This window comes from Bison bison, unplaced genomic scaffold, assembly GCF_000754665.1.
Source record: "Bison bison bison isolate TAMUID 2011002044 unplaced genomic scaffold, Bison_UMD1.0 scf7180017864516, whole genome shotgun sequence".
In the NCBI taxonomy this organism is placed as follows: Eukaryota; Metazoa; Chordata; class Mammalia; order Artiodactyla; family Bovidae; genus Bison; species Bison bison.
This window is the reverse complement of record NW_011495069.1, coordinates 10,380,819-10,395,553: the sequence shown is the minus strand read 5'-3', so window position 1 is coordinate 10,395,553 and position 14,735 is coordinate 10,380,819. Positions and strand designations below refer to the sequence as shown.

The window sequence follows — 14,735 nt, the reverse complement described above, 5'->3', positions numbered from 1 at the left end:
TCTCTCTCTGGCCACTCCTTCTCTGACTCTTCTTTCTCCTCCCACCTCCCGGAACGTGGGTGTTCCCCTAGTTTCTGTTTTCATCTTTCCTCTCCCCAGGCACACTCTCCCTCCCCATCTCATCCATTTCCTGGCCTTCCACTCTCCATTTGGGAGAAGTCGCTTCTACCAGCACCTCAAAGCTGACTTTATCTTCTTCTATTTACTTCCCACAGCAGCAGCCTCTTGACAGTTTTTTTTCAGAGCTCCACTTTTTGTTTCAAAGTTAATGTTTACTAGGGATAGAGAATCCCAGCAGGAGCTCAAGTGGACTGGATGACCTCCAACAGCCCCTCTGGGGCTTCCCAAGTCTGACTTGGTCTCCAGACTCTTGGGAGAGGTAAATTAACCTCATTCTCAGCCAAGCTCAGACCCTTGGGCTGGGGCTCTGTTATCACACTTATTACAGTCTACCTTGTGTTGTACTTTTCTGTGGACATGAGTTTTGATTATAAGCTCCTTGAGGACAGGGCCTACATCTTGACATCTTTGTCTTCTGTCCTGTGCCACCTAACAAAATATCCTGCCAATAACATGCCCTTGTTGACTAAATCTTCCTTATTGAATTCCCCTCTAAGTCACCCTCCTCAAATATGTCAGGTTCAGCTTTTACTTTTAAAATATACTCTGTAATGTCAAATGTTTAGATCAACTTTACTAGTATTTCATCAGTCACAGAATGAAGGTCAAACCCCTACACTGGCATTCAATATCTGCCAAGATCTGCCTCAATATATCTTTTCTAGCCTAATCACCTACCACCTTCATGTTCCTTGTTTGATCTTCAAGCCTTTCTCTCTGCAAATCTCTGGCCACTGAACTCTAGCCCAGCAATTAATGCCCTTATTAGTAACTGTGGTCTGAATGAAAGCTTAAAAATGCCACTTCCTACAGAAAGTATTGCTTTTTTCAACTGAGCTGTAAATAAGCTCTACCACTGTTTAACTCCTCAACACATTGTTTCTACATTTTTGTACCATTGGTCTTCAAATCTGATGCAGTCTTGTTATCATATTTGCATGTCTTACCCCTTCTCTCCAACTAACAATAGAATGTTACTGACCACGTTTGCAAAGTGAGGAAACCCAAACTCAGAAAAGTAAAGCTTTGTGTCAGGGTCATATAATGTCTTCTTTTGACTGCACCAGACTGTGTCAGAACTCCCCGAAGGCAGGAACTGTGTCTTATTGTCTCTCTGTCTCCCACTAGCATGTAGTGAGTCCTCAGTTCAGTTCAGTTGCTCAGTCGTGTCTGACTCTTTGCAACCCCATGGATTGCACCATGCCAGGCTTCCCTGTCCGTCACCAACTCCTGGAGCCTGCTCAAACTCATGTCCATTGAGTCGGTGATGCCATCCAACCATCTTGTCCTCAGTTGTCCCCTTCTCCTCCTGCCTTCAATGTTTCCCAGCATCAGGGTCTTTTCTCATGAGTCAATTCTTCGCATCTGGTGGCCAAAGTATTGGAGCTGCAGCATCAGTGAGTCCTTGGGAACTACTTTTATATTAATGAATATGAGTTGCCCTCCTCTGTAGCATAATGACTCTTTAGAACCTTCAAGGAAGCAACTAAATCATTCCCAAGGCTTCACTTACAAAGTCAGTAAATTTGTGAAAAGCAAGAGATACTGATATTCTCAATTGAATGAGATTTTGTGACCCAATCTCCTTTGAAGGAAAGCTTGGAAGGGACACAGATACTACTACTTACTGAGCTCCAAGGATAATCCAGGATTCATCTGTTATCTCATGTAATTCTCACCACAATATCATGAAGTAGGCATTATGCCCCTATCTGACAGATGAGGATACTGAGGCTCGAGAGGTGTGTTGGCAAAAGTCAGACAGCTTAGTAATATATTGAGTAAGAATTCAAATGTAGACAGGAATGACTCCAAAGCAGAAACTCCACTGCATCACTGATGAAAGACCTGAATATGTAAGAAGCAGGCTGGCACAAGGAACTGATGCGTAAAGCAGAATTCCAATATATTAATTGGGAGTGAGAAACGTAATTGTTAAGTGGCCCATGATTGATAGGCCAGAACCTCTTTATACCGTGAAAAGCCAAATTATCATCAGAAAGTACTTAGGGTAGTTGGAATCTGAGCAAAAGGAGCCAGTGAAAAGATGAATCACTAAACCACCTCCACAGCGAATGTGCTGGTTGGGGCTCAGGCTTCTTCCCTCACTCTTTCATTCACTAAACATTTATTGACCATCTAGTGTGTATCAGGCACCGTGCCGGACTGGAAATCCAGCACTGAAGCTTCCAGCCCAGGTGATACTGCCAAATTTGTTCCTCCCCTCCCCCATGCCTCATATTTTTGGTTCAGGAAAGATCCACCTCCTGTTGCCCTTCTCTCTACTCTTGCATCAGCTCTGTTGAGGCCACTGATTGGTCAATGCTTTCTTTTATTCCTCAGTCACATTCCAGTCCTGAAGGTACATCTAGATGCTATTTGAAATGTTTCTGAGGCTCCTTTCACTTCAGACCCTCTCACAGATTTTAACCCTAATGGAATTCTCATCTGTTCTGAATTCATTCTTCATAAATTAATTTTTTAATCCCAAATGCAATATGATAGAATATTTTTATACCCTGACCAGATCTGGGGCTATGATTTATCAACTCAGATGTAATTTTCTGAGCTCTTATTGTTTGCCACACCCTCCCCTTCCATTTTAGAATATCATTTCTGCCTTGAGGGAATTTCAGGAAAGAAATCCAACTCCAGGTGACTTATTTGATAAAACCAAAGCAGACTCAATCTCTGTGGCTCATTCACACATTCATTCATTTAATTACTCATTCAGCAGGCATTCTGCTAGGTGCTGAGGGAGGGCCTTCTGGCTGACAGGTCCTGAGCTGTCAAGTTATACAATCAAAATTGACATTGTCCCCAGGAATTGTGCATTAGGGGGCAGAACAGCCACAGACTCTTGAAAGCAGAACCAACCCTCTCCAAAGAGCCCTGCCCAGGAATCAGACAACTAGGGTTCTAGTTTTTAGCTATGTGATCCAAAGTGATTTTTTTTTTTTAATCTCTTAGGATCTGTTTCTGCATCTGGAAAACAAAGGAATTGAAAATAGCTCTAACTCTCCAGAGGAAGTGTGAGAAGAACTGGTGTTGGGCATTACATATAATTCAGGTAACTTGATTGCATCCTGAGGACAGAAATTTTCAGATTTCAAAAAGTTAACCCCTCTTGGATTTCCCTGGCAGTCCAGTGGTTAACACTCTGCTGCTTCCACTGGAGGGGGTGCGAGATGATCCTTGGTGGGGGAAGTTCAGCGAGATGCGGCCCCAAAACCCCAATAAATTAAAAACAAAATTCACCCCTCTTAAAAAATAAAACACAAAACCTGAGCTCCAGTTTGGTTCAGTAGGCTGTGAGCCCTCAGCGCACCCTGCAGGCAGGACTCTGTTATAGCTCAGAACCGGCTGGGGAAAAAGGTAGATTTTTGAGTTCCCAGAATTGTCAGATCCTTAAAAGAAGCCAGGCAACATCTAAGACTATGAGGATTTCCTTGCTGCCAGCAGGAACCAGACTTCCCGAAGACCACCCCGCTTTCCTCTGCCCCTTGCCCAAATGCACTTCATGTTATCTTGACTTACTCTCTCACCTTATAGGCAGGAATCCTGAAGTCCAGAGAGAAGGCATTTGCCAAAGGTCTCCCAAGAAGCTGATCAGAGAGCAGAATTTAGAAAACTTGGGATCCAGGCCCCCAATCTAGGGCCACCTGCAGACTGCCCCAAGAGCCTCCCGTTTAGAGAGAGAAGTGTCTTCGCACTGCAGTTTTGCTCACCCTCTCTTCCCCTGTCCTCCAGACCCCGAGGCTGCATATATTCCATTCACAGACAATTATCCTGAGGCCTATCACTGGAGCAGTGCCCCAGAGCCTTGCCACCATCCCTTTCCACCTCTTCCTACCCTCAGAAGTCTTCCCTGCCCCCAGTTGTACTTGGAAGCAGGATGTCAGAATTGAAGGGTCTAGTTCCAACTCTTTAGAGCTGTGGGAACATGGGCAAGTCACTTCACCTCTCTGAACTTGTTTCCTGTTTTGTAAAATGGGCTATAACGTTTACCTTCAGGGGTTATTGCGTGGATGAGAGTTAATGCATATGAGTCTCTTAACCAGGCTTGATGAAGATTAGGTGCTCAATAAACAGTAATGATCATTTAAATGGTATGAACTGTGGTGTTGGAGAAGACGTATGTATGAGAGTACCTTGGATTGCAAGGAGATCAAACCAGTCAATCCTAAAGGAAGTCAGTCCTGAATATTCACTGGAAGGACTGACGCTGAAGCTGAAGCTTCAATACCTTGGCCACCAGGTGCAAAGAACTGACTCACTTGAAAAGACCTGATGCTGGGAAAGACTGACGGCAGGAAGAGAAGGAGACTACAGAGGATGAGATAGTTAGATGGCATCACCAACTCCATGGACATGAGTTTGAGTAGGCTTCGGGGAGTTGGTGATGGACAGGAAAGCCTGGCGTGCTGCAGTCCATGGGGTCGCAAAGAGTCGGACACGACTGAGCGACTGAACTAAACTGTTCCTGTTTTAAAGTACCTAGCTCAGTGACTGGTAGATAGTTGGGTGTTCAAGAAAGTGGTCATGACAATTAAATTTAAAACTTTGGAGCACGAAGCCTGGCATTTAGCAGGGACTGAATAAAAGAAGGTTAGTCATGTTGCTTTTCTGACCCAAGGGCGCCCAGTACCTTTGCGCTCTAAAAGTCTCTCCCGAGCAAAAGCTGCGGCGCCTACTTCTTTTCGCTCAGCAACAGGCTCTCCTTACGAAAACCGTGGCTGCCAATGAGCAGGAAGATGGGCGGGGCTATCTGGCAGCCAGTAGCAGCTCACAGCGGCACTCCGGATAGGCCCAGGCTGGTTTCCAGGCCGCTTAGGGAAGCATAACCCCGAGGCTGATTGCTGGGCGTGGAGTGTCTCCAAATTCTTCTCGCTAATCAACCGTCCTCTGATTGGTGCGAAATGCGGCGGCCCGCCCCTCCCTCCGTCGATCCCACCCCCAGGGGAGGGGGCGGGGACTACGCCGTTAGCTTTCCATTTCTGTTTTTCGCACTTGTTTCCTTTTCTTCTGTTAATCAACTTTTGGTTTTAGTTAATGTTTTTCCTTTCCAAATTATGTAACATATATTATTGCAGAATACTGGAAAGTACAGAAAAGCATAAAACTACAAAAGAAATAACCCGAAATGATATCCCCTACCCCCTTTAAAAAAAGGTTTTTCATGCTTTCTACTCTAAACCGGTATTACTCCTGTTCATTGTTCTATTGCTGTAAAAGTGTAAACCTAGAAACAACCAAAATGTTCATCAAAGAGGACTGGTTAAAGTAATAAACAGATTGGTCTACACAAGGAAACATAATGCCGCACAGAAGCAGAAGGAGATAGCTATTCGTGCTGTATTGCAGGTGCTCTACGTGAAATGAAAAGATGTGCTGAATTTAATGTTAGGTTAAAACAAAGAAACAAAAAACAAATGCACGGTGATACATTCAGAATGATGTAGATATGTTGGTAATTACACAGACGCAACAAAAGTCTGGAAATATATGCAGTTTGCAACAAACTGTTAGGATCCAGTTACCTCTGAGATAAAGGGATAATAGAGAAATTATAAGACTTTATACACTGCACTTATTTAATAATCGCTTAAAAGCCAAGATGTAGTACATTTGTAACTTAAAAAAAAGATACTTTCAAAGAACTGAAGAGGGGAAAGAAGGGGGTAGAGGGAAACCCTTTGAAATTCTAATCCTACTACCAAGAGAGATTCAATGTTAACATATTGGCTTTTATTTTTGCGTATATTTATTATATATAAATATAATGTTACTATTATATACTAATTCTTTAACCTATGCTTATATTTACAGTATATAAATTATGTGGACTTCCCAGGTGGTTCAGTGGTAAAGAATCTGCCTACCAATGCAGGAGACCCAAGAGCCTTGGGTTGGATCCCTGTGTCAGGAGGATCCCCTGGAGAAGGAAATGGCAACCCACTCCAGTATTCTTACCTGAGAAATCCTGTGGACAGAGAAGCCTGGCAGGCTACAGTCCACGGGGTTGCAAAGAATCTGACACGATTGAGTGACTAAACAGCATATAAATTGTGTATGGGTGTGGAGCCTGCTTTTTCTACTTACTATAATTCATGATGATTTTCAAAAATTAAATATTCTTTAAACTTAATTTGTTTAAAGTTCATAATAATGTGATTTTACTGATAGGTTTTTTTTTTTTTTAGTAATTCTTCTTCTTTTTTAATGAAGCTCTTGATGTCTTCATGAAGGTTCTTGATGTCTTGTGGCAGAAAGAGTTGAGCTTTAGCCACTGAACCACCAGGGAATTCCCCTACAACAATTTTTAATGGTTGTAGAATGTTCACGTGTCACATTCATTAATATCTATTGCTAGACATTTTTCAATATTTTATGTCAAAGTGAGATGAAACTCTTACATACAAAATATTGCATTATATTCCTGATTAGTCTCCTAGGTTACGTTTCTAGGAGCAAATTCACGAGTCAAAGACTGTGAACAAGTGTATTTCTCTTGATACTAACTGTAAAGACTTTTCAAAGTTTATTTCTGTGAATATTTTTGATGCCTATCTTAGGTCAGGCTGCCATAAAAAATATCATAGACTGGGTAAGTTTGAAAAAAACAGAAATTTGTTTTGTCAGAGTCTGGAGTCTGGAAGTCCAAGATAAGGTGCCAGCATGTTGGGTTCTGAGGAGAGCTCTGGTCCTGGCTTGCAAATGGCTGCCTTCTCGTTGTCCACAGATGGCAGAGAGTGAGTAAGCAAGCTGACTGATGTCTCTTCTTAGAAGGGCACTAATCTCATCGTGAGGGTCCCACTGTCATGACCTCATCTAAAATCACAGAGTGGGAGAAAATTTTGCAAATTATATAGCTAATTAAGGTCTGAAAGTGAAAGTGAAGTTGCTCAGTTGTGTCCAACTCTTTGCGACCCCATGGACTGTAGCCTACCAGGCTTCTCCGTCCATGGGATTTTCCAGGCAAGAATACTAGAGTGGGTTACCATTTCCTTCTCCAGGAGATCTTTCCGACCCACGGATTGCACCCAGGTCTCCCACATTGTAGGCAGACGCTTTACCGTCTGAGCCACCAGTGAAGTCCAGTTAAGGTCTAGTAGCCATCATATATAAAGAATTCTGGGGGCTTCCTTGGTGGTCCGGTGGCTAAGACTCCAAGTTCCCAATGCAGGGAGCCTGGATTCCATCCTTGGTCAGGGAGCCACATCCCACATTCCACAACTAAGAGTATGCATGCCACAACTAAAGATCCTGTGTGCTGAAGCTAAGACCTGGCGCAGTCAAATGAATTAATTAATTTAAAAAATTCTGGAAACTTAATGACAAGAAGACAAATAATCGCATTCAAAATAGGCACAGGACTCGAAGGGATGTTTACTCAAAGAAGACAGACAAATGGCCAATAAGCACACAAAAAGATGCTCAATATTATTGATCATCAGAGAAATGCAAATCAAAACCATGACGAGCTACCATTTTACCCACATTAGGATAGCTAGAATCAAAAAATCATGTGTAACAAATGTCAGTGAGGGTGTGTGTTGGGGGCCAGAGTGAGGTACTCCACCCATGGCAAAGGTCATGAGGAAGGAGGCTCCACGTACGCAAAGGCGGGATCGAGCCTCAGGAGTCCCCCTGGAAATCCTCGAGCATCTACCCCCATAACCAGAGCCTGCCTACTTTACTACTTTGTGCTCATTTAAGTAGTCGCCTAAGCCGTCTCCCCTTCGAATACCCTGGATCAGCCGGGGCTGGACCCCGGCAGGTGTGAAGAAACCGGATCTCTGTACATTGTTGGTGGGAATGCAAAATGCTGCTGTGTAAAAACAGATTGGCAGTTCCTCAATAGGTTAAATATAGAATTTCTCTATGATCCAGCAGTTTCACGCTTAGGTATTTATCCAAAAGAACTGAAAACAGGTGTCCAAATAAATACTTGTACAGGAATATTTTTAGCAGCACTATTCACAACAGCCAAAAGGTGGAAGCAAGCTGAATGTCCATCAGTTGATGAATGGATAGTCAAAAGTGTGATATAGCCACACAATGGAATATTATTTTGCTATTAAACAATGGAATGGAGGTGTGGGATGGGGAGGGAGGTGGCAGGGAGGTTCAAGAGGGAGGGGACATATGTAAACCTATGGATGATTCATGTTGATGTTTGGCAGAAACCAACACAATACTATAAAGCAATTATCCTTCAATTAAAAATAAATAATTTTAAAAAATGGAATGGGACTTCCCTGGTGGTCTAGTGGTTAAGAATACACTTGCCAATGTAGGTGACATAGGTTCCATTCCTGGTTTGGGAAGATTCCATGTGCTGCAGGGCAACTAAGCCCATGTACCCTAGAGCCATGAGAAGCCATCGCAATGAGAAACCCAAGCACTGCAACTAGAGAGAAGCCCCTGCTCGTCGCAATTTGAGAAAGCCCACGTGCAGCCACGAAGACCCAGTGCAGTCAAAAATAAATACAAAAAGTTTAAACCATGTTACACAGATGGACCTTGAAAACCTTACTCTAAGTGAAAGAAGCTAGACACAAAATGTTACATACTGTATGATTCCATTTGCATGTTGATTCAGAATAGGCAAGTCTATGGAGACGGAAAGCAGGCTAGCAGTTGCCAGGGGCTGGGTCGAGGGGGAAATGGAGAGTGACAGCTTAATGGGTGCGGAATTTCCTTCTGGGGTGATGAAAATGTCTCGAACTAAATAGAGGCAATGTTTGCACAACATTGTGAATATACTAAATGCCCTGAATTTTACACTTTAAATGGTTAATGATTAATTTTATGTCATGTGAATTTTATCTCAAGTTAATAAAAAGGATGATGAGCAACGGGGAACCTGTGGCATCTGCTAATTGCGAGATTGTGTTGGGTAGCCCAGCGTGTGAAGCGTTGGCATAAGTCTCCTTGTACTTCTTTGTTCCTTTGCCTGTTCCCAAGCTTTTTGTTCCTTTCTGATGTTTGAGGTTGAAGACTCCTCAAGGGTAAAAGTGGTTTAGGTGTTTTCTGCTCTAGTAAAGGACTGTGCTTAAAAAGAAGAGGGAAAGGAGCAAAGGAGGGGGAGAGGATGGAAAGAAGAAAGGAAGGACTGAGGAGTGGGACGCGGTGACTGAGTCAGCTTACAGGCGGCCGCTCAGCCCTGGGCAGAGTCACAGAACTTCCTATACTCCCTCCTCCCCAGCCCTGCAGCGATCCCTCCGCGCAGCAGATAGAAAGGCTGAACTATTGTCGACTCCCCAGGAGCCAAGGACCTCTCCCAGTGCCAGAGGCTGTCACTCCGTCTTGAATGCCAGTCTCTCCTGTTTATCTGGCTGCCGTTTTGTCTCTCCCAGGTCTGCACTGAGTGCCTGTCCCACGACCTCCCCCAACATTCTAAATTCACCCCATTAAAACGACATTGTTGTTTAACCACTTGACTTTGCCAATAGGCTGTGGGTTCAATAAGGACAGGAGTGGGAATTATTTTGTAGTTGAATTCCCAGTGTTTACCAAGTGTCCAGCATGTAGTAGATACTAAATAAAATTTTTATATTGAAAATTAAATGAATACATTTTAGAAGTATGAAACTGGAATCCATAGAATATGCAGCAGTGCATATTTGAAAATAGTGGGATAACCCTGGGTCATCCCCAATGGTCCTGGCAAGACCCACCACCCCCAACCTGTTCCACATTGAGGAGGGAGCTAACAGGTAGCTGAACCACCGCAACTCAAGACTGTGGGAACAGGAGTTCTGAAGTAAAGTCCTTGCTCAGCACAAACCTGCTTGTGTGACCTTGAGAAAGTTATTCCCAATTCCCTGCTTTTGTTTACCTTGGTTATAAAATTAAGCTTATGGTGTATGAACCTATTTACCAGAAATATCATGAGATTTAATGAGTAAATAATTATAAAGTGCTCCATAAATTTTCATGCAATTATTAAATAATTGTTAATCTTGTGTAAAATTCCATAGAAATTCTTTTTTTTAAAAAAATGTTTCTGACACAGGTGGTTAGAAAGCTTAGACAGATCTCCTGCACTTTTCAGGGCTTCTCTGGCCCCTGCCTTTCCTGAGTTTTGTTTGTTCAGGTCTTGAGATTCTGTGAGCCAATAGCCTGTTCTTCCAGTAAATTACTGTTTTTCTCCTCCATAAGCCAGCCAGTGCTGGTTTCTGTTACTTGTAAACAAAAAGATTTTTACTAATGCAATAAACCACTGTAGCATTTTCCAAATTGTATTCTGTGGAATGCAATGTTCGAAAATGCTAATATGTTTTGTATAGAATAATTCTTAATACTTTTTTAAAAAGTCCTAAAATAGCATTCATATTAAGAACTATATTAGAGACTTTCCTGGTGCTCCAGTGGCTGAGACTTTGTGCCCCAATGCAGGGGGCCCAGGTTCTATCCCTGGTCAGGGAACTAGACTGCATGCTGCAACTAAGACCTCGCACAACCGAATAGATATAGTATTTAAAAACTATATTATATAGTTATCTTCATTGTACTTAATAATCTGCCTATGTTGACAAATATGTTGCCTATGTCTGATGATTATTAAAAGTGCCCTGTGCTCAAGAATGTCAGCAAATTTCATTAGAATTTAGAATGGGCCTCAAACTTCAGGGCACATCAGAATCACCTGGGGGAGCTTGTTTAATGACATTGCTGGGTTCCACCCTCAGTTTCAGCGGGTCTGGGCTGTGGCCTGGGAAACTGCGTTTCTAACAAGCTCCCAGGTGCTGCTGCTGCCGCTGCCTTGCGGCTTCTTTAAGAATCCCTTGCTGTAGTATTTCCCAAATTCTAAGAACCACCTGAGGGTGCTTCTGGGTCTTTGGTTAATCTCATGACCTGTGCTGTGTCTGTGGTAACTGGTTCCTATCACATAAATTATCTTAGGATTTTAACATATATTTGTTTTAAAAATTTAAAGTATTTTAAAACAGTTATATCTTTCCATTACTATAGCATGATAGGAAAACTAACCACAGGTATGTCCTAACAAAAAGACCATGAGTTATTTTCATAAAGCTCAGGTAGTTTTAAATTAGGCAGCTCCAAAAACTTTTTTTAAAGAGTTGAAACTCAGTTTTAACCACTGGACTTCCACTGCAGGGGTTTCAGGTTGATCCCTGAAGGGGAAGTTCCACATGTTGCCAGGTGAGGCAAAAAAAATAAAATTTGAACTCATGATTCCTTGTCTTCATTTTAAAGTTTCAACTCTTTGATTCAATCATCATTAGACTGATTTTTATTTAAAACATAGGACAAGACCAGATGATACACTGCTGTTGAGGAATCAACTTAAGAACATCATTCCCAATAAGCAAAGTATTGATTATAAGAAGTCACAAAACACTATAATCTTCAATTTTTTTCTTTGCCTGTTTGGCCTCGGGGCATGTGGGATCTTATTTCCAGGAATCGAACTCCAAGCGCATGGCAGTGAAAGCAGAGTCCTAACCACTGGATCACCAGAGAATTCCCAAGATTTTGTGTGCCATTTTTTTTTTTTTTTGGTCACAAAGTCCAAAATGGAAGATGTTACTTGTTCCTCAACCAGTTTTTAAATGTTTCAAATTTTGCAGTGTTTCAAAATTTTAAAAAGGTATGTGAGTTAGTTTGACGATTTCTTATACCTCATCTTTAAGGTCATTTTGTTGCTGGCCACTAGAATCTCAGCACTCACACCTCAAGAGTATCTAGAAATAAACTTTCCATCAGCAGCACTATGGGTAAGTTTTAGAAACAGCCATCAAGTGTCTGGTCTGCAAGGATAGGGTCAATGACTTGTCCAAGATGTTATCACTCAATGGTCCTAAAACCTTTTGTGTAAACAAAAAGTCATCTGTCTTAAAACAAATGACATCACAATTCTGGGGCAAATGATCTACCACTGAACTGGTGAACTGAAAATATCTTGCCAATGCCCATGTCACTTGAAGTTGTTTTTTGCATTTTTGTCTAAAAGAGTTACACAAATAGTTTGTATAATAATCAAGGCCTTAAAGTCTAAAGCAAGAGGATGCTCGGCAAAGCAAAATGTAACTTCAGTGATAATTCTAATTCTGTGCTGTTAACAGATTAGGAGTCTAATCACCTGGATGCCAAGGTGACACATGATTTCTAATTCCAGCCTTCTCAACCTGCATGAGGATAATTAGAACAAGGGTAATTAGTTCACATGGAGTTGTCTAATCCATTTTATAGATGCAAAATGGTATTATTACTGATGGTGCCTTGAATTAAAACTTTTAAAGTCCATCCTAAAGGGGATCAGTCCTGGGTGTTCATTGGAAGGACTGATGTTGAAGCTGAAACTCCAATACTTTGGCAAAGAGCTGACTCATTTGAAAAGACCCTGATGCTGGGAAAGATTAAGAGCAGGAGGAGAAGGGGACGAAGAAGAGGATGAGATGGCTGGATGGCATCACCGACTCAATCGACATGAGTTTGGGTAAACTCCGGGAGTTGATGATGGACAGGGAGGCCTGGCGTGCTGCGGTTCATGGGCTCACAAAGAGTCAGACATGACTGAATGACTGAACTGAACTGAAGCAACCACTCCTGTTTTCCAGGCTGCTCTTGACCTTATACACTGACATTTATCCCTTAGGAAGCTCTCTCCGACGCCTCTTGACCAGTGTCTGACGGGGAAAAGGGGCTTTCTGTTCCCCGTATCATGCCGTTTCCTGCCTCTGTTGCACAGCACTCCTCACACTGTGCTTTGTCTCCAAGTTCCCTACTGCGGGTACCCTGTCTTCTGATTCATTTTAGTGGCCCAGTAGTTCGTCCCCTTACCCCTCTTCAGACAGACGCATTAGACACAGCTCACTAATGACAATTTATTATAATTTGTTGGAAGCACACAGGTTGATTTTGGTTAAACCAGAATTATGTCTACATAGAAGTGGGCGATAATAGGTAGCCATTCTGTGGAGAACTTGTGCACTTAGTCGTCATCCTCACTCTGTTTTAGTTTCTTGATCGACTGCTTATGCCGCTCAATTTCTTTCTGCAGGCGCTCAATCTCCTTTGCATGATGGGAGATCTCATTTTCATGGTGTTTCTTCAAGGCGGCCAGCTGTTCTTTAGCACGAGCTCTACAAGGACAGAGTGGCTCTTGGTTTAATACCAGTTCTTCATCCCAAAGAAATCTCTAAGCACCTGAAATACCTAAGGCAAAGAACAGGCATCCCAACCCCACAGGAGTCTGGCTCGCCATCCTCTTCTACCCTCTTCAAGCCCCTATGAACGACGACTCCATCCTAAGATACAACATTTACAGGAGATGGCCAAAAATGATTCCATTGTCCTGGTGCTGCTGCTGCTGCTGCTGCTAAGTCGCTTCAGTCGTGTCCGACTCTGTGCGACCCCATAGACGGCAGCCCACCAGGCTCCCCCATCCCTAGGATTCTTCAGGCAAGAACACTGGAGTGGGTTGCCATTTCCTTCTCCAATGCATGAATGTGAAAAGTGAAAGAGAAGTCGCTCAGTCGTGTCCGACTCTTTGCGACCCCATGGACTGCAGCCTACCAGGCCGCTCCATCTTGTCCTGGTGCTAGTGCCTGAAATTCCTCCGCTAATGAAGGAGTCCTTTCAGATTCAGTAGAAAACTCCAAAGAGGTTTAACTTAAGTCCCTACCTGAAGGACTTATTAGAGAAACAACCCAGAGAACAGAATCCCTTTCTGGGGGGGGAAAGAGCAAAAGGAAGTGGGGAGATATAAAGGTGCTGCAAAGGACAAATATATGTGTCTTACCACAGTTTATCTAGGGCTGTCTTTGCCTGAGGACTGCAAGGCCCTCTGTAAAGGCCAAAATGAAGGGGAGGAAAAATAAAAAGTGGTCTCTTGAGTCCAATTTAGGTCTCAAGAACGGATGATTCAAATGTTGGTTTAGCCACACATAGGCTTCTGTTTTCCATAAATGTAAAATGTGGGAGGCCAATTAGATGGTCTCTAAGGGCTGCACCTTGTCTCTCTGGTATGACAGGTGCCATGGTGATAATCCTTAATAGTGAGCAAGAGAGGGCAGAAGAGAAAAGATAGGCCAAGGACAGCAGAAGATAGATTAGTTCCACGCTGCTCCCCACGGTGGATACAAGTCAGTATAAGATAACTCGAGGTTGGTAAACAGGGTAGACAGGCCCAGCCCAATCCATGCTCCTAAAGGCTGGGCTGGGCTGGGCTGGGCGGAGCCGGCCAAGTCTCCAAGAAAAGGGGGGATGGGTGTCCCAACCACGTGCAGCTGCCACATGCTCCTATGACCCCACTCGCTGAGGCGAGTTGCAGAGGCAGAAGCGTCTAGAAATGGCTGAGGGTCTGAAGAATCAGGGAATCCATCCTTGCGGGGCTGGCAATCTACGGCCTGGGATGAAGGCTGAGAGAGTCAGGCTCAGTGAGTCTGCAGATAGTGGAACCGTCGGATCTAGACGCTCTGGGAGGAATCTGGGGGGCGTTCTGCATGATGCGGGTAGAATTCCATGGGTGGAGACGGCAGATGACTCAGGAAGACATGAGTCGAGGTCTGCAGACCCGCAGGTGGAAATGACTTGGATATGGGGGCCGTGGGATTCAGCAGGGCACCGGAAGCCCACAGGGG

The 14,735-nt window shown here is 43.3% G+C and overlaps 1 protein-coding gene across 1 annotated transcript in view; it reads right to left on the bottom strand.

Annotated features, from left to right (window-relative positions):
• Positions 1–12,963: 12,963 nt before the first annotated feature.
• The window catches only part of ATPIF1 (ATPase inhibitory factor 1), a 2,457-nt gene continuing 685 nt past the window's right edge, over positions 12,964–14,735 (bottom strand). Inside the window, exon 3 of the mRNA XM_010830162.1 lies at positions 12,964–13,235. Coding sequence (XP_010828464.1) covers positions 13,085–13,235 — 151 coding nt within the window. The 3' untranslated portion in view covers positions 12,964–13,084. The remainder of the gene's footprint in view (positions 13,236–14,735) is intronic.